This window comes from Trachymyrmex septentrionalis, unplaced genomic scaffold (genome assembly GCF_001594115.1).
Source record: "Trachymyrmex septentrionalis isolate Tsep2-gDNA-1 unplaced genomic scaffold, Tsep1.0 scaffold7, whole genome shotgun sequence".
In the NCBI taxonomy this organism is placed as follows: domain Eukaryota; kingdom Metazoa; phylum Arthropoda; class Insecta; order Hymenoptera; family Formicidae; genus Trachymyrmex; species Trachymyrmex septentrionalis.
The window spans coordinates 2,978,987-2,998,895 of NW_017305884.1; the positions used below are offsets into that span (position 1 = coordinate 2,978,987).

Here is a 19,909-nt window from a genome sequence, read left to right on the forward strand (position 1 = left end):
GGGGGGGAGAGGGGGGGGATGTTCGGTGGCGGTGGAGTGGTGAGGGTGAAAAAACGGGATATATCCGCGGGATTTGTACCGCACATGAGGATACGCTGTAATCAGGAGCAGATGATTGCAGGGGAGGGGGTTTGGGAAATTGCAATACTGATGAGAAGAACAGATACGTTGCGGTGAAAAAAAATAAGGCGTTAACGACGTCTCGGATCCGTCGATCGATGACAACTTTGTTTCTCTCTCTCTCTCTCTCTCTCTCTCTCTCTCTCTCTCTCTCTCTCGATCACTCTGTGATATTCAACCGAACGGATTATTCGTGAGAAATGCATTCTCGATCGAGGGATGCGGACGTCGCGATACCATGAGCGTCGGAAAATCTAACAACGATCTACGATCGCGAGGGAAGAACTGAAACTGTGATGGTGCGATCTGTGCGCTAACAGAGAAAATATAATAACTATACGTTGCCTCGTGTTTTCTACGCGATTTTTGTTTCCGCTGTTCCGACTGAATTTCTATTGTTGTATTTTTTTTTTCTTTTCTTATTAAACCTGTAATTTTTGCTTGTTTCGACCTGTAACTATTGCTGTCCGAGCTACTTTTGCCTCCTGTCTCCTCTCCTCCTCACCGTTCGTGTTCCTCTAGCGCGTCGATCTGCCGGCAAAAAATTTTCCCAAATCTGGGCCCGTCCAGCATTGGGATCGGACCCGAGGCACTCGTTCTGGTTGTCCGAAAGTCGCTCGATCGCGCATCGTTCCGGCAGGATCGTCGCGCTGAAGAACACGTTCGCACGTCTCGTACGCGTTGCGTGTGTTGGTTTCATGTATGTACGTACATACGAACATACATACATACATACATACATATATGTATATTTTTATATATAGATATATATTCGGCTATTTGCTTTCTTTTGGTCCTGGTACAAAGGAAACGAGAATCACTCTCTCTGTCTTTCTCTCTTTCTCTCTCTTTTTTTTTTTTCAATATCTTTTGGAAGAAAAATTTCGCGATCTCGAAAAATGAAAAGAAGTCGCCCGTTTCGTGCAAATTTTGAAAGATCTCGAAAAATTCACGTACTGAAAAAACTTTTTGCTCTTGCGTTTCATTCGGCCATGACTTGATTTTTCTATTGATTTTTATTACTGGAGGGGAGGGGGACTCTGTTTTGTTGCCTGTCGACATGCAATGTGCAATCACCATCGAGAAATCTCTCTCTCTCTCTCTCTCTCTCTCTCTCTCACACACACACGTACACGTTCTTTCTCTCACTTACATTCCCTATATGTATACCTCGAGTTCGATAATTTCGTCTAAAATTCCATTTTCGCCTTAACTATACACAATAATCATAATATATAATAATAATAATCACGATTCGAATACATCATCGATCATTTTTCCGAATATAGATACAATAATTTCTTATTTTTCATCGTCTTTCTATCGCCTTGCTCTCTCGCGCGCTCTCTTTCACACTCTCTCCCTCTCTTTCTCTCTCTTGCAATTACATCTTGCAATAATAATCGTTTAGATCGTCGTATATCTATACATATACATATACATATACATATATATATATAATTTATAAAATGAAAATAGGTACAATTTTGGACGCTTTTCTTCGTCGAAAAAACGCTCCGAAAATTTTATTTTCGCTTAATAATGCCCATCGGTTGCGATTCTAGTCCACTTGGTAGTAAAATTTTGTTTATTCTCCTATCTCTCACATGCATTTATATCTCATTTTCGCTTACTTAATTTCTTTCTCTCCCTCTATATATATGTCATTCATTCTCTCATTCTCTCGATTTGTTTTTCTTACCAGCAAACACACTGATCGATGCATTTTTTTTTTTCCATTCACTCAACTTATCTCCCAACGTTTTCAGTCGCAGGCAAACTCTTGCTCTCTCATTCACAAAATTGCAGCGATAGTCGCCCTCGCGATATATATCTGCCTTTCCGCCGCTAATTTCTAAAAAAGACCTTAAATTTAGGCTGGCCGATCGCGTGCTTCCGGAATCGACGAGCTTCCGTTTGCGCTTACGAAGGAACGAATTTCACGATCGGGAGCATCATTTTTCACATGATTACCGCGTATTTACAATTTAACTGCGGATCAAATTCCTTCGTTCGTCTCCCGTCATCAACGATCCGAGCCGTTAATTATGAATATCGTAGTCGCGTGAAAGGTCGTCCAGCCGGAAGTCGTGAGGCACGAAGAATTTATTCTCGCTTATAAACTTCTTTTCCTTTCGCTTATCATCGATCTACACGCCCGCGAATCGGCTTCGCGATCTTGTCGAAATGATCTCTGTATTTCGAGTCTCTTTATTAGACATAGCTCCTCAAATGTCTCTTGCCGTATATAAATTGTGATTTCTTTTATCGCCGTAAAAGAATTATTGCGTTATCTCACAGATAAAAATTTCATTTCATGTATTATAATTTCGTTCAAAGAATTTCGAATTTTGTGAGAAAATTTTTGCGCGAAGGGATCACTTTCACCAAGCGCCAAGCCGACCCGCTCCGCAGACATTAACATCTAACAATCTTAATCCTCGATTGTAAGCCTAAAAGGATGTTTCAAGGATCGGATCTTTTCCCATCCTCGATCTCGCGTTTATTACAACTTTTTCTTGCGATCATCGATCGTGCAGTGTTCAATGGCGTCTATGCGCGAGCGCGCATCGCGGTGCGCATAGACGCGTGCGTTTTTATTGGATTTATTACTTACAATCTAATTACACATCGAAAGTAATGTCGCAGTAATGCTCCAACGTGGAGCCCATTGTGTTTTGATATGTTCGAGAGAATCACGATGTCTCGTCGAGGTCTTTCCTCGCGCTGTTTCACGCATCGAACGCGGTAAGATTTGAGAAAATTCCTTTGAAAAAATAATTTCTGCCGTCGAAAAGTGGTTGCTTTTTGCCGAAAGTATTGTTTTTTCTTTTTTTTCTTTTTTGGATTGCTAGAGAAGACCTCGACGAAGCGTCGTACACTTTTTTTTTCTAACAAATTTTGCGCCGTAAAATCAAGCACATCTTTCGAGCGTCCTAAATATGGAGCGTGATAATATGATTGATCGACAAGAATTGAGCATGTTTTCTCGATTAAAGAGAGTGATAACGAAGGGCGAACTGGACCGGGGAATAAATCGGATCTCACATTTCGTTCGGACATAAGAATAATAGCTTTTCGGAGCCACCAAAGGAGCTGGCGCTCGAGATTCTTTCCTTGCAATCCTGTTCACCCGTCGTCGTTGTGCCTGGAAAGGTAATTGACGGTCGACTGATCGACCAAAAAGATTGATTCCAGTAGATGTCGATACATGCTAGTTTTGAATTCTCATCGAACACTGCCCACGTACGCGAGACGGAATCAGGTCGTCGCGTACGTGGTAGGGAAAAGACTAGATATTTTTTTACCGAATTTCGAATTTTCCTTCCACGCGTGCCCGGAGCTCCTTCCATCACACAGAAGCACCCTTTCGTTTCATCGACGTATTATCATTATCATCATCATCAACAACAACAAAAAGAACGTTCCTAGAGATACGCATCCGTTTGTAAATGCGTTTTCGTGCAAAAAGGCTCTCGCGATTTCACAATTTGGATCTCGCTCTTCCACCGTTAGTCGCAATCATCGACCATTCTCGTCATCTCGTAGATATTAATCTTCACATCGTAATCATCAATGAGACATCCTACACAATGCGGAACTTGCTCGTAACCGAAAGAGATTGGTATGAATATAATTGTATGACATGCTTCCTCCTTACTCTCTCTCTCTCTCTCTCTCTCTCTCTCTCTCTCTCTCTCTCTCTTTCTCCTCCTCACTACATAGTAATTGTGCTTTTAAGATAGCTTTTTTTTTTTATTTCCGTACTTCTTTTTTCGCGCGTCGATTATTTTCCGAAATTCGAAATTGTATGTACGTAGCTCGCGACGTGCATTGGTGCTTTGAGGATCCCATAGCTTCTCTAATTGCAACCAGAACGCGACCAGAAACAATCAGAACGAACTGTCCTTCTTGACATTCTTCGTTGCGTTCTGGTTCCTTTAGCTAGTCATCGCACCTTTCGGACATTAATCCTCCATCGAAACATCTCAAATCGCGCACACCGCTCTCCGTCTCGATCGATTAACTCCGTGTTTTCTCTCGCTGCACATTAATTTAGCACATGAAATTTTCGAACGATCAAGATATAACGATTACGATTCATTTCTCAACAATGTAATAATTTTATATCATCGCACGAAATGTATGATGGAATGGACGAAATGTGTGCAAACAGGTGAAAATCTTTCTCTTTTTCTTTTTCCATAACGTACCATGTAACACTTTCGAGAGATCCTAATTTCGAGTCTAGATTTTATTAATTAGTGAAAGGAGATGATTAATGAGATTAATGTGACAGCGCGCTAACTAAACGAAGCGCGTTCGAGACGAAGAGGGCAATCGAAATAGTTATTTCGCCGATCGACAATAAGGGACGCATCAAGAGTCGATAGCGATAACTAATAATAGTGGTAATAGTATAACTAATAGCATTAACTGATAATAACTAATAGCGTTAACTAATAACGAATATCGCCGGGTGTACGAACGCCGGTTGTATCGAGATCAATATAACATTAATTTCGCTTTAAGATCACACATATACTTTTGTATACTTAGAAATATATCCGAAGTCTCGAATTTGTTTGAGCGTATCCGAAATTCCGATACGTCGAGCGATAAAAGAGGGAAGATTTTCTCAGAGCATCCTCCATGCTTGGCGTGTTAAGCGTTCGTACGCCCGGTATTCCATCGACAAGGTATAATAGTAGGTAACGATAAAATTTAATAAATGCACGTGTCCTAAACTCCATGTGACAATCGTCAGCGTATTTTAAAGATTCGACATGTTATCCTGCCTCTCTCTCAGGCAAAAGAAGCCGTCGTCGATCGCGCACGCGCGAGGAACCGCGAAAGAGGAATTACGAAACGAAAAAAAAAAAAAAAAACGAAAAAAAAAAAAAAATTAAAGGATGTGAAGAGGGAAAACTAATCACGGTCGAATTGACACAAAGAGAACTAGACATGTATCACATCGATTTACCTAATGTACCATACGCGAACGAGGACAGAACAGTTTACAACACGGAATTCTAATACATACAATGTTTATAATAATATAATAATAATAATAATATTGTTATAATAATAACATATAATATATAACATAATATAATAATAATAGTAATAATAATAGCGACGTACAAATATTTCCTAGCGACAGCGGTAGCAGTGTAATAATAGGAGTGATGATGGTGTTGGCACTATATGCTATTATGTAATAGTTGTGGCAGGCTAAGTCTGCGTGAATGTATGCGTCTAAGGCATGAGAGGGGGGGGGGGCGGGAAAAAGGAAGATCGTAACAAAAATAAGAATGGAGTTGACTTAAATTTAACATGACCTACGTCTCGGCGGACTGTGATTAATTTTTTATAAATCAAGGATACTCAATCTATATGAATAGTAACTAAAGAACCGTAGTTTTGTATATCATTGTATGCGTGTGTCTGTGTGTCTGTGTGTGCGTGCGCGCGTGTGCGTGCACGTGTACAAGTTGACCTACTTTACTTCAGGATGAGTGCAGCTCGAGTGTGAGGCCGCGTTAACTAACGTAACGGTTACGCTTAACAAAATTAATTAATTAATAATAGGCAGTAACTAATCGTAAAAATCTCTAGCTTGCTTCATCGTTTTTCAAACCAATTCTGACTAGCAAACGTAACTCGACGAGCTCGCTCGCCGAACGACGCGTTTCCCGCCACGCTCGTTTTTTTCCCCCCCTTTTTCCCCCTCCCGCCCCCTCCAAACCTTTCTCTAACCGATTATTGTTTCTCATTAAATAGGAACTCTCTCATAGCGAGACCGAAAGTAATCGTCACGTAGAGACTAAAAGCGTGGTCGTTAACAGTAATCTCGCGGTTCGGCGAACGAAAACGTTGCGATGAGACGATTGAGGAGTACGTATAATGGGACATGGAAGAAATAAAATTCAATCCTCGCGACCCGTCGATTCGAACGAGCTTGATTTTCCCCCGCGGCGATACGTCGGATACGTGTAAAATGAGATCGAGATTAGTCCCCGTACTCTTCGCCATCTGAACGAGGAAAGTGCACTGGTATGCGTAAAAAAAAAGGGGGGGGGGAAGGAACGTAGAATTTGAATATAACTTCTACGCGATACACATGCGCGGTACGCAAATAAAAAAAAAGAAGAAAAAAACAAAAAAAAAAAAAGAAAAGATCAAGAAAGCGAGAGTCGAATTCGAATATACTTAGCGTAAAGAAAAATGAAGGAAAAATACGTATAAATCTCAATGAACGACAAATTCATCCCCGTCTTTCTCAGTCGTGCGATATCACGCGCATAACTAAAAAGAAAAAAATAACAAACATAATGAAAACCAATCTCGCGCGATCGTTAACAACAATAAAATTTCGATGCCTAATTGTCTAGATAATAATAATAATTATTATAAGTAGTAATAGTAATAATAATAAAGGAAGAGAGAAGGATTCAAATTTCCGTAACGCGATATCGTGTTCCGTGTTTTTTTTTTTCTACCTTCGTACATAAATATTTATTTGCTAAGTAACGTATAGTCAGTCACTTAATTAGAGTGTAAATTTGTATGTACGCGTGTTTCGTGTATACGTGTGTAATTAAAAAAAGAAAAGGAGCCGCGTGAAGAAGGAAAAGAAAAAAAAAAGGAGAATCTCGAAACGTGGCTTCTTTTCCCTTACTACCGCTTCTCGTCGATTTACTTAAGAATTATTATTTTGTAACATATTATGGCTTCGACGATCCAAACTTTAAATCGAGGCATTGCGCGTTTCCTGCATTTTCTCTCTCTCTCTCTCTCTCTCTTTCTCCCTTTCCTTTCTCTATAAAATACGCCTCCAATTGCCCTCTGGCAATCTCATTGTAATAATAATATAATTAATAACTAATAGCAATTATAATAATCGTAGGTTAACCGCGGTATCGAAAGGCTGGGGCTCGCTTGACGGGCTCTCGACGTTTTCGATTTTACTTCTTTTTTTCTTTCCATTTTATCCCTTTCCAAGCTTTTCGCGTTATCTTCGCCGATCGAGGATCGATTTTCATCGAGCGTATCGGAAACGAACGTGCGAGATCCCGCCCGGCAGCCTCGCCGGGAAAGCGTGAGGGTGGGTATTTTTATATGCAAAAGGAAAAACTCGACGGAACAACAACAATCGAAGCTTCATGAAAGATCCATTCGCACCGTACATTCATCTTTTTTTGCTTTTTGAAAGTTTGTCGTTTTTGCTTATACAAGGATCGGCCCGGATCCTGGCCGGCGGTTTGACACAACGAAAAGAGGCTACGTTTTGTCAGCAACGCGGATATTTCCTCGTGTACGGTCCCGCCACCCCGCCGATTCCACAGATTGCGTCTCCAGCACCATATTTCGATTTCCTTTTTTTTCCTCTTTTTTTTTTTCCAATTCATCGATTTCCCGTGTTTCCCTTAATCTCTTCTCTGCCGCGCCGAATGAAATACACGCAATCCTATGGAAAGTTTCTCCCTCTCGAGCCTCCTTTCTCTCTCTCTCTCTCTCTCTCTCTCTCTCTCTCTTTCTTTCTATCTCCCCCTTGCTTTCTCCTCGCATTAAATAAGTACCGATTTCGCCTGTCCGAGTTGACACCCGTCTCGGCTTTGTACCCTCTTTTGACTAGAATTGAATTTCGAACGGAGGATCGCTTCCTCTCTATTGCGATCTTCTCGGAGGCTCGAGATCGTTTTTTTCCCCCCTCCCCATCTTTCTTTCCTTCTTTTTTTTTCTGTCGAACGATGCTGGCCGGCGGGACCGGAAGTGCGTCGGTGTGTTTGCCCAAAAGGGGACTTCGACCAAACTCAATCGATACCATTAAACCTGCACGCGCATCCTCGTCGCGCTCTTCAGCGCGAGAAGATCGTGCGGATGGATTTGCACGCTATTTTGCATCGCCTTCGTCGCAACGAGGCTGCGCGTCGAAAATTAACGATAACTTGCGCTGTATTACTCGGTAACTAACTTTACGTAAAAGTCTGAATTCAGAAACTTAACGTTCGCTTTTTTTTCGGAGTCGAGATTGAGTCGCGTTCCGTTCCATTGTCGAGATGAAACCGTCGGAATAGCATCAGTTTTTGGATCACTTTCGCAAAAGTATTTTGTCAAAATTTGGAGAAAACGGTTCTCGAGGATATAGAAATGAATCGGTGATTTCTCCGATAAGAAATCCTTCCAAAATTCTCTTTTATTAAAAGTAAAAGGGTTTGCCTATTCCAGTTTTTTTTTTTTTTAATCGTGATCTCTTTTACTTTTGTTTTCTAACCGAAGGAACGGAGCGCGACCACCACTGGACTCGCAACCAAGTTTATCGCGAACGGACGTGAGACAACATTGTATATGGGGGATGAGTGATTGGGGCGGTGGGTGAAGGGGATGGCTTTGTTCCTGCGGGAGCGTGATGAGGTGGATTGGTTCGCCGGTGGGGACGGGTGGTGGGGTATTTTGTATTGTGTAGAAAAACAACGCTGTAAGTGAAGTAACTCAACGTTGCACTTGAAAGACCAATAAAGTAAAGGGGGTGCGCGGGACACCTGAACACGCGTTGCTCGAACACGCAGTTACGATCTTGTCGCGAGCGAGTTGAAACGATCCTGAGGTCGAACAGCCGATCGTTTCCGATCGCCGGAAGAGCCGGACAGACTTCCCGGAGACTTTCGTCGGGCTCGATCGTTTTCTTTTTCTGTTTTTTTTTCCTCTTCCCCCTCTCCCCCCCCCCTCCCCTCCCACGTTGATCACTCGGCGGATCAATTTCGATCTGGAATCCGGGCTCGCGTGTTCAGGTACCCTCCGATCCGCGTCCGAGTCCCAAAGTCCCTGCTCGTTGATCTCCGTAGTGAGTGCCTTCGCGATTTCTTTATTGGATAGAGGCGGTGCGCGCGGTACGCGCGGCGCTACCGCTCGGCGCCTTACTTATATACTGGAGTACGTGTAATTAATAATTATTCATGTGTGTATGCGATACGGTTAACTGTTAATTAAGTCATCTTGAATGATTACTGTAATTAATTAATTGTTATCAGTTAGTTAAATATGGCTCCACCGTGCAATCGTCTATCTCTCTCTCTCTCTCTCTCTCTCTCTCCTTCTTCCTCCGGCTATTTCTCCCACTTTCTATCACCGTCACTCTCTCGCGCCTACCTCAGAGTATACAACGTACACGTTGGCTAAACTACAGACACTTAGTACACTTATTATCATATTTATTTGTTAAATGTCGCGATTGAATTGTGAAAGGAAAGGTTGCGAGCGACCGGTTTGGTAAGGTTGGGAAATTATTTTTGGAATTTTGCTCTTAGGACAGATTTTTTTTCTCTCGATAAGTATGATCGAATTCCTTTTTGTACCGGTCGTTCGTGGGCCAAGTAAGTTAGTTAGAAGTCGTTTAGAAGGGTAGAAACGTTTAGCCAAACGGTGGATCGGGACGGGTGAGGTTTCGGTAGGAAGTTGCGCACGAAATGAATCCGGTATACTTCCGGTCGTGCCACTACCCGATTAACGGTAGATGGTGTACGACGAGATTCTGCAGACACTGAAAAAGACCACGTGCTTCCCGTATACTTACTTATTTAACTGTTTAACTGCGGTACACTGTGATTACTGTCCTACTATAGCACTACTAATTGTGAGTTATACTTGAGAACTGTCTGTTTACTGTAACGGAAAACCCTGACGAAGGCACCCACTCAGCGGACAATATACTCATCTCACACACTCTCGTGTTCTGTCTTTTTTTTGTTTTCTTTTAATGCCGATTCACAGTTATGTGATAAATTCGCAACTTTTTCATATTCATAAGTTACTACCTAATTTCGTCTGTCTTTCGCGCGGTTATCGATTTCTTTCCTTTTTCTTTTTCGGTTTTTATGCCAAATAAACGGACTCGGTCTTTCACCTCGGACACGCATGCGGGGGGTCGATTGGGTTCAGGTTAAAAGAAACACATTCTCCTGAACGGAAGTATGAAGAATATTTTGAAAAGAGTATCGCCTCGTCGCGGGAAGACCACACGGTGGTATGATCGAGTACGATCGAATACGATCGGACACGTCACGTTCGCATGATCTGTCCCATGACGAGACAGCGCGATGGGTCCGTACGCTCGTTGCCGTCGACCGTTATTATATTAATTGTGTGGATTGTTTGTGGGGATCATGGCAGTCGCTACTTCTTCACGACTTCGATCGATCATAAGGTTTAGAGTCTCTGGATGCTCTCCGTTCCCGGATGTTTTTTCCTACTTTTTCCTTCCCATCCGCTTGATAGCCGAGATAAAGATCCACATTTTCGTTACACATCCAACGCCGAACGCTACATCTGATTCCGATCTCATCTATTTTCCTTTCGCCGGCACTGAACCGGCCACTTTCAGAGAGATGAGAAAATCGGATAGAGAGCCCGACGTTTAATGTTAAAAGTATCGAGAATATGGATTAGAGTTAATATTGAATTTCGATTGCCGAACGTCGTATTTAGACGCGAAATTTCCAAATCGGATTCTCTCGGCTACCTCTGTTGTTGTTTCGATCTGCCAGGAACCTCGGAATTTTGCCGGTTTGCCAAATGTTTTTCGCGGTCGTTGAAATCTCTCCGTAACTGTCGCTCGCGCGTTTTCCCCCGTTGACTCGCCGCCTCTCGTCTCTCTCGAAGTTCTCTCTCTCTCTCTCTCTCTCTCTCTCTCTCTGGGGCCAGGACGAACGCGTGTGACGCGATGTGAGGTCGAATCGACTCGCCGAACGACGGAACCCACCGCCTTAACAACTATGGCTCTTTCATTTATATAGTGGACATTTAAACAACTTATTCCGGTTTTTAATCACGGAGGCTCGGTCAGGGTCACCGCGTGAAGACGCGAATGCCGCCGAGGCGCTCGCACTGCTAGACTGTCGGTTTTATCATATGCTGCGCACTTACGATACACACTGCCGCGAATAATATGCACATACGTCGTACGTCGTGCCGTTTGCCCCCAACAAATATTGCCGGTACGATCATCACGGAGCTGCACTGCAAAATCCAGGCGCGCACGTGCGCGCGCGCGATCGTACGTGATATATATTCGCGCGTCGTGAGATTATTTCATTAAAAAATTAAAACCCGATCAAAAACAAACCAACGGTTTTTGCTTGTAAAGCCGCACTCGAACAACGGCCCTTATGCAATTGCCGCTGCCACATTCCTCTTAGTTATGTGTTCCTTATGTGATTATTACACTTTTCGTGATTGCGTCTCGTGGAACATGGGTCTCTCCAAGGTGGTATCCAAGGTGCCTTTCTCTCTCTCTCTCTCTCTCTCTCTCTCTCTCTCTCTCTCTCTCTCTCGCTCGCTCGCTCGCTCGCTCTCTCAGTCTCTCACCGATCAAAGGGCTTCGAACTTCGTTTTGGACTTCATTCGCCACTTTGTCGCATTTCTTCAAATCCTTCTCTCACTTGCCATCGACTCTCATTGACAAAATTCTCTGGCACCTCGCCACCTATCCGTTGTCGGGACTTAGCCCGACGAAGAGGCCGCCCACACGTCACATCCGGGTACTCTCGTGTCAAGTCCGGGACGTGTTTTGGGCGTGCGCACTCGCGCGTGTCTCACGCGAGTACGCACGCACCGTTCATCATCGGTACTGCATCCAAACTGTATGCCAAAGGCCGCGAAATTTTGCTGCGTTCATACATATTACGTAGCACTACCAGCACAAACGCGTGTGCCGTTATCATCCACGAATTTTGCTCTCTCTTCTGAAATTGAACCGTGAAAAGTCGACAAAGTCTTTTTCCAACGGTGCCCGAGAAGACGCGTCTCCCCTCTGTGAAAAGCGGACTTTCTTTTTCTTTTTTTCGCCCCTCGCGAGAGGGAAAAAAAGCCGGAGAGACTTTTCCCAGGTGGATCGGCGTTTTTCTGCGTGACACGCGCAAAAATATAATGTTATCGCGGGGCCGAATCGTGTCTTTTCAAAAATTCTTTTTTAGGCAATTTACAAAATTAATTGGCTTTACATATCCGTAGCGTGTGTAATTAAGTGTGTAGACGTGTGTGCTTAAAGTGTATACGAGTGTGGAAAACTGTGTACTTGTACCTTGTGTATTATGCGGGTGAACACGCGCGCACGCACGCACGCATGCGCGCGTGCTCGTGTATTGAGAACTGTTTGAGCGCGCGGGGTTGCACGCTCGTGGACCAGGGCGACTTCGCTTTAACTTGTGTGTCGTTTGGGAGCGCGCGATACGCGCTCGTCCCGTGCGGGGGGGTGGGGTGTCCTGTTTGCGTTGGTTTCTGTCACTGTTGTTACACTGTATTTGTTCCTTGGCGAGAATACCAATTCTACCGCGGTCGCGAGCGCGCGCGCGCTCGCGCGTCCGCGGATTTTTTCGTTTGATTCGTGAAGGTCGAGTCGTATTTGTAAGTGTGTATGCGCTGGGAGTATGCACCAGCGCATCCGGGCTATGGCACTTTTTAGATTATTTAAACATTTAGCAAATTTACATGAAAGAGATTAAGATTATGGTAGGGCCGATTTTGCAGGCGACGTCGCGCTGTGGATTTTCTTCATTATTACATATATATATACGCGTATATATATATATATATATATATTTATTATCATTATTATTACCATTGTGGGCCTCTTCTCGACTACTTGCTAGTCGTGTTTCCACGAGTGGACTACGGTCGGGCGCTCATGCGTCGTCCTCGGGTCGTCCGTGACGCCTCGGGGCTTTCCTCTCCGGATTCTCCCGTTGTCTAGGCGTTGTTGTGAGCCTCCGTCCCCTTTTCCGTATCTCGTCGCTGCTCACAGTCGCTTTCTCGTCTTCCTTCGTCGTCTTTATGCGGCTCGCCGCCTCTCTCGCGACGAAGACGGACGACCCAACCGACAACCGTCTCTTTAGATTTTTTTTTCACGGTCTCTCGCGCTTTATCCGCTTCCGCTTTATGGACCGCGAGCACATCTCGTGGTCTCGCGGCTCTCGCGGACGCCCGTGTTACGTGTCCCGCCGTCTCCTCTCTTCCTACGTCGTCGTAGGGCCCGAAAATCTCACACGGGCGCGTTTGCGCCACCGGCCCCCTTACGAGTTACGGGCATATGTAAATCAATATATTTGTAAATTATTTTTTTTTGTGCTTTTTTTCGCGGTGTGACCCGCATTTTTTTTATTATTACTTTTCTTTATCTTTATCCTCGCTTACTTCTCAGTTGATTACAGAACATACACTACTAGATCTATTGTTTAACGCGCTTGTGTGTGTTTTTTTTTTGCATTACCTTTCGTTTAAATTTAAAATTATGGTACACGTTCGCGGGGCACGGGCCGGCGCCTCGGGAATTTTTCCTTCGCGAAGATGTGTTATTTCATTGCAATCGGGGGGAAGGTTGGAGAACCATCCCGTCGATTATCGCGCTCTTGTCGCTTTGCTAATTAAAAAAAGCAACCCTCGGCGCACGGCAGGATGCACCGGTCGAAAACAGTCGTCTGTCAATCGTTTCATGATCGCGATTCAGTCATGAAGGATCTCGACGTGGTAGTGGTGGTAGTGTTTTGTATTGTTGTCGCTGTTGTTTTATTAAATTTTTTTTTTGTGATGGTGGTAACTAGTAACCGCTCTGACCTTTCCATCCTTCCGTTTCTTACTTCGCTCTTATTGCGCTCTTTACTACCTATTTCGTGCACCGTGATCTTGATATCTCTCGACGCTCGATTAAGGACCGCGAAATGAAATTACGGTTCACTTGAAAATCGTTAGATAACTCGCGAATTTTCCAACGAGAATTTATTTCGCGCTTCAGCCGCGCGAGACACGTGCTAACAGCTTCGCCTAACTAAATTCTATTCATTCGCTCCATCGTCCATTCTCAAACTCACCGATATTGTCTGACATTCCTTTTTGCTTCAAACAGATCTTAAAATTTCTATTCAATTTTGCATCCGCTCTCTTCCAGATTTTCTCACGCCGTTTCTCTCATTCTTAATTTTCTGCAGCACGCTCGCATCTCTTTCGCACCAGAAGCGCTACAAAATTTTTTTTACCACACTACTTATTATACGTTTCATTGTGTCCGCGATTTCTTTCATCAAAGACCGAAAAACAATACGCGATATTTTATCGATGGAAATTTTCTGATAAATCGATCCCTAACGATGTTACGGTGGGCGTCGAAATGTGCGACGATTGTGTTTTAGATGTTTTCCTATCCCTGTACAATCCATCGCAATGCCGTGTAGTGTAAGTGTTGATGTGTAAGTGTATTAGTGTCGTGAAAAAAAAAATTTCCCGATCGGTGATGCCCGAGAAACAGCGAACGCTCCCGCACGCGATCCTTCCTCGGGGGATGGTAAAGTCCACCCTTTAGGGTGGTGGCGAGGTCAGGGCGGCGGAAGCGATCGCCAATCGTCGTGGGCACGCGCCGACAACGAACAGAAGCTCTGGTTCGATAAGAAACGATTATCGTTGGTTGCGTGAACGAGGTGTATGCACTCGTCCAGCTTTAGGTATTTACATAGAAACTAACCCTATTTCGCATTATGTACGTTCGTTTAAGTTTATCAGTAAATTCTCAGTTTATGCTTGTGATATCAAGGTGTATTTACATACTACTTAATCCGAGGAAAAAACGCCCTGTAACGCAAAAACTTTAATAATAACGATCAATGAATCGACCCGCGGTCGCGATCGCTGGAACTCGAGGGGCTCCGCTTATTCTTCTCTTATTCCTCTCTTATACAAAAAAAAAATCAAACGACAAGTTTATAAATTTTTCAAATTTTCCGAATTCACGATTTGCGAAAAAATTGATCCCGACGGTGACGGGAACGTTTTGTTTCTTTTTCTTTTTCTTTTTAAGGAAAAAGCGAATTTTAGAAAATTTTTCGAAAAGAAATATGCCAGACGCATCCGTCGAGTTCCGATCGCGAGACGAGTGCAATCGTTAAATGTAGCTTTGACGATGAATCCTTTAGTGATCTTTTCATCTCTCGTCCCAGATGGTCAAAAAGCCTGGCTATCCGGCGGCTTCTCGGCGCGTGTCTTTTACGTTCAACGAAGATGACGACGTTAGGTTATTTTCGTAATTGGCGAACAAATGGACATGAAAGATGGGAAGGAAGTATATACATCATGAAAGGGAAGCTTTTTGTTACATAATTTCTCACAGTTTATGGAAAGTATCACTTCCAAACGTAGCGAGAGAAGAGATTTTGCCAGTTATACTCGTAGGCGTACTTTTTTTGACAGAATTTAGGAAGTTCTACATTTTTGGAAAGATGAAGGGAAAACTTTTGGATGAAAAGCGAGGATCAAAGAGGATGATTTTCAAATATATAAGTCAAGAGTCTCGTCGAGTCTCCGAAAGGAAACAACGATAACAGTAACGCGATCGATGTTAACGTCCAAAGATGTGAAGAAATTTCAGCACGCTATCATTCAATTCCGCATTAGATATATCAATTCGCGATTGCCATTCCAATAAAACGAAGAAATCTAATCGTGTCGTAGACAAATGCTTATCGAATCAAGTGCTTTTCAGTGCTTCAACTTTTTTCCTTCATCGCTTTTTTTCAATCGCCTTTCTAAATCTCCGTTGGTTTTTACTTTCCTTTAGAAATTCTCATTTTCGTGCTTCGAGAAAATTATTTCCAACGAAACGTCACAAACATGATTCTCTCTGATATTTTTTACGATCAATCCTGGTGAACAAAATTCTGATATCTCTGATGACATTTTTTCGAATTGTCATATAAATTTATGAAAATTTCTGAAAAAATATCTCGAATTTTTTAAGATTTTTATTTTTAGGAATTATAGAACGAGAAATTTTACAAATCTGAAAATATTTTCATTAAATAGAAAATTCTGAAAAATTGTAAAACTTCTTAGAAATTATATTAAGAATTCTAAAAAAAAATTTTCACCAGACGGAAAGTCTCGTCTCATCGAAAGATAACTCCATCGAAAGTACGAATGATCGAAAAGCTTAAGTGAAAAATTCGGAGAGATACGACAGGACGACGAAAAATTTGGTCAACTTTGGAGATTCGTATTGAATTGGGAAACTCGATGAAAAGGGGAATTTCAAGAGGGGGTAAGGGGTTAGTTCGGTTCGCTCCACGATCAAACCTACGTACTTTCCTTTATATTCTTCCTCTCCCTCGTCATCCTCATTTTCGTATTATCTTTTTCTTTTTGTTCTTTTGTTTTTGTTCATCCACCTTCTTTATTTCCTATTCGTCTCTTCTTATTCTTCTTCATCCTAAGTATTGCGAGAACGTAACGGTATATTGCAAGTAAAAGTTCAAAACGACGCAAGAGTTTTACGCGTTTCTGATTATATTACCCGGAAATAAAAAAATATTTCGCTTATAACGATCACAGGACCTCAGATTACCTGAAGCATGCCATTCTAAAATCTCACTCTCGTCTTCTCATTCGCTCCTCCTTGATGCTCACGAAGCATTCACGTTTACTCGATCGAATCATTCGCTCAACGGCGCGCCCGTGCGTCTACGTCGGTCCCAAGGTCGTTCATTCGTCAAATCATTCGCGTATTCTTTCTCTCCCTTTCTCGCTTCCGCACACGCATTCGCCTCTGCCTCCTGTGCTCCTCGCATTCTCACGTACGACAATACTTGGGATCGCGTAAAACCCGCGCGGGCGCGCGCTCCGCATTCGCTCGTATTTCCCTTTCGCCTAACTATCCTAGTCTCATAGACCCTATATTCATTATTTATAATATTTATATATATAATATATATAATATTTAGCATTTAGTTTTTTTTATTTCTCTCTTCTCCATCGCGTGCTTTGCTCACGAAAAATGCTCGCTCTTCCACGCTTACCGCACCTTCAGTTAAACGTGTAAGTGTGAATGGGTTTCGCCCGGTTTTTTTTTTGTCTCTGTCATACTCTTCATACTCTGTATGTATATATAATATATATAATATAACTGTTTGTAATAACTATATTTTGTTTGTTCGCTTATGAGCTAATAGTTTTCGTGCTACCGACGAGCACAAGTTGCGCGCATTTATATCTTTACCTTAAAAGTGTGCTGCTGATGAGTTTTGTAATATATGTATTGTACATGTGTACATATGTGTAATGTATGTGTATTGTATTTACGTGTGTATGCTCGTGTGTGTGCGCGCGTACGTATCTGTGCCGACGCGTTTACGTCCGACGGTTACGTTCCTTTCTCGTGCGCGAAATGTCAACGTCGCTTTGTCGTCGTCGCGCGAAACGTTGATCGCGAGTGAGAAAAACGTCCGTACGGATTGCGTCGCGCCGCGTCGCGTCGCGTCGCGTCGCGTCGCGTCCGTCTGTCACACACACACACACGGGGAAGGGGATTTCGGTACGTATATAATTAACAACCGTACAACGCGACAATACGGCACCACTCGCCGGTGGTGAAACGTTCGTCGCGACCACGCGATGCACACGTTATTACGAGCCTGTGTACGTGGGTGTTATTGGTGTGCGATTCGCTTTTTTAAGCATTACGGGACCTTTTACGATTAGGGGATTTAAGAGGGGGGGTGGAACCTTTTAAGCGCGGTTCGGTGGAGTTAGACGTATCTATGTATAATATTTATATATAGTTTAGGTTTGTTGAGCCTGGACAGCACGAGACGGTCGAGGATCGCCCGTTGGACCCTCGGTAACCGTCTCGCTACCGAACTTGAATCGGCTCTTGTACTAAAAGATTATAGTACCTCAGAGCGCACCGCGGATTACCCCGGGAAATGGGATAACCGAGATGACTCACTGTTGTTTTTCAAGCAACTTCTCGTTAGTTATTATGGCACGTTTCGGAAGTCGAGGCGGCGGCGACGGCAGTGGCGACGTGTCCTGAGAATCCTAACGGAATACGATGACGACGTGGAGAAACACCGTCGCGAATTCCGTTCGACAGATCCTTGATCCAGGACCGGTGTAGGAACGACGCGGAACCGCGCGCGGGAAGCGCGCGGGGAATCGCGAGAGACGACCGTCGCCACTGCGATTTTGACCGCCTCGTGCCGTGCAACGGTTTTGCTATACACGTACGTATTCTCGCTCTCCCTCCCGTCGTCTCTGGCACGGCACCCCATCCGGAGAGTTCGTCAACCGAGGACGATGATATATCCTCGATTAATTTCCGGCTGAGGTCCGGCCCGATATATATCGGTTCTATCCCGAGTAGGAAGACACCGAAGTACACGTTCCTTCTCACAAAGTCCTTTCGTTTGTTTCCGTTTTCTTACTGCTGAGACAGCGAGTGAAATTCTGGCGACCGCACTTGGGCGCAGGAGCGAATCATCACGTCAACGATGACAATGACGTTTCGTCACGTCGATCGTAACGAGCGTAATCGCTCTTACGCGTTCTCGGAGTTACCGATCATCTCGTCGGCTTTTCTCTTGACGCCACGGTCTTCAGGCTGCTGCTGTTGCTGCTGCTGCTGTTGGTGATGACCGATGGTAGACGGGCCCTGCTGCTGCTGCTGCTGCTGCTGCTGCTGATCGTGCAACGGTGTCGAGCGCTCCGTCGACGATTGCGAGAGTTGCTGATTCATGCGCTCGTTCTGCTGCAGGGTCGTCTGATCCGGCGCCCAAGGGGTCCACTCGTCTCAGTAGTAACTGAATTTTCATGGTTGCTGATTGCTTTGCTGGTTGACGACGTGTTGAGCCAGAGTGAAACTCAGGGCGCGCGGATCGCCGCCATGAAGCCTGAGGGCCTGCTCTAATCGCTGCTCCTGTAGCCGTAGCGCTTCTCCTGAAAGATCGTCAAGTGTCGACGATTTGTTACAAGTTTTCGTCGCAAATTGAAATTAAAAAAAAAAAGAAGAAAAGTCCCGAGGTTAGAGACTCGGACTCGGACTACAGTTGTGCAACAACGTGTCGCCGGACATTTTTGTATCACTCACCGAGATCCGGCGTTAGAGTATCCTGTTGGGACATTTGTTGATTCGTATGGTGTCCCGGCATACCGGAGGTGCTGCCTCCGTTATGCTGTCCCAAATGATGCCTTACGTCGCCGCCCACCGCGGAACTCGCCGCGGCTGCCGCCGCTTGAGATACCTGCGCAAAGATGTAGGAAAAAGTTGAAAGGTGGAAAAGAACTGTGAGAGACGTTTGAGCTTTTTCTTCACTTTTGCTTTTTTTTTTAGTTCGAAACGTTTATGAATCTTAATTGAATAAAAATGAAATCAATGTGTACTTGAACATCCTGTGTTGACTTTTATAGGCACTTTGTTGATTTACTTTCATTCAAGTCAGATTTTTATTATTTCTTTTTATCTCTACTTCTTTGCGAAAGAATATAATTTATGAGTTATTCTCTCAATCCTCATGTCTACGTTACGTTTCCAATATACAAAATGGAGATTGTAAAGTCTTTGTGCTTTTTTTTTTCACTCTGATAATAGAAGAATTGGCTATCTTTTTTACCGCAAGTCGTAGGGCAGCTTCGGCTTGGGAACGGAGCAAAGCTTCCGCCTGATGCATTCTCAGAGCTTGCTCCGGTCCACTCGCTTGCACTCCCTGTTGTTGGGGTCCCGTCGATCCTTGAGTACCTCCGCTCATATCACCGTTATTGCCCATTCTCATAGCCGCTGCCAGCGATGCCATGTCGACTGGCGAGAGATTAGGCGATACGGAATTTTGCAATCCTAACAGAAATATCGCTTTCACATCTCGCTTACCATCGAAAGTAATTTAAAGCCTATAAATAATATACTACGCTTTTCTAATCCCTTTTAAATAGCAATAGATTGCAAGGTATATATATTTAACAAACATCTCTTTTTGTA

General features: G+C 43.7%; 1 protein-coding gene and 3 long non-coding RNA genes across 8 annotated transcripts in view; 1 reads left to right on the plus strand and 3 right to left on the minus strand.

Annotated features, from left to right (window-relative positions):
• LOC108753497 overlaps positions 1-19,909 on the plus strand; it is a 36,060-nt gene that overhangs the window by 5,898 nt on the left and 10,253 nt on the right. The window lies entirely within an intron of this gene.
• On the minus strand, positions 273-5,164 carry LOC108753496. Its single transcript, XR_001939626.1, has 2 exons — positions 3,782-5,164; positions 273-1,208 (listed from the first exon to the last, which is right to left on the minus strand). It is a non-coding gene; the product is annotated as an uncharacterized LOC108753496 (long non-coding RNA).
• LOC108753495 lies at positions 7,106-15,902 on the minus strand. 2 transcript variants are annotated; one of them, XR_001939625.1, is made up of 2 exons: positions 11,488-15,902; positions 7,106-11,438 (listed from the first exon to the last, which is right to left on the minus strand). It is a non-coding gene; the product is annotated as an uncharacterized LOC108753495 (long non-coding RNA). The 2 variants fall into 2 exon arrangements; XR_001939624.1 differs by having other exon boundaries at positions 7,106-11,450.
• LOC108753491 (Krueppel homolog 1) overlaps positions 18,744-19,909 on the minus strand; it is a 78,809-nt gene continuing 77,643 nt past the window's right edge. For all 4 annotated transcript variants that reach the window (XM_018495082.1, XM_018495083.1, XM_018495084.1 and 1 more), the window contains 3 exons: positions 19,548-19,768; positions 19,025-19,178; positions 18,744-18,873 (listed from right to left, as the gene is read on the minus strand). In XM_018495082.1, coding sequence (XP_018350584.1) covers positions 18,746-18,873; positions 19,025-19,178; positions 19,548-19,768 — 503 coding nt within the window. In that variant the 3' untranslated portion in view covers positions 18,744-18,745. The remainder of the gene's footprint in view (positions 18,874-19,024; positions 19,179-19,547; positions 19,769-19,909) is intronic.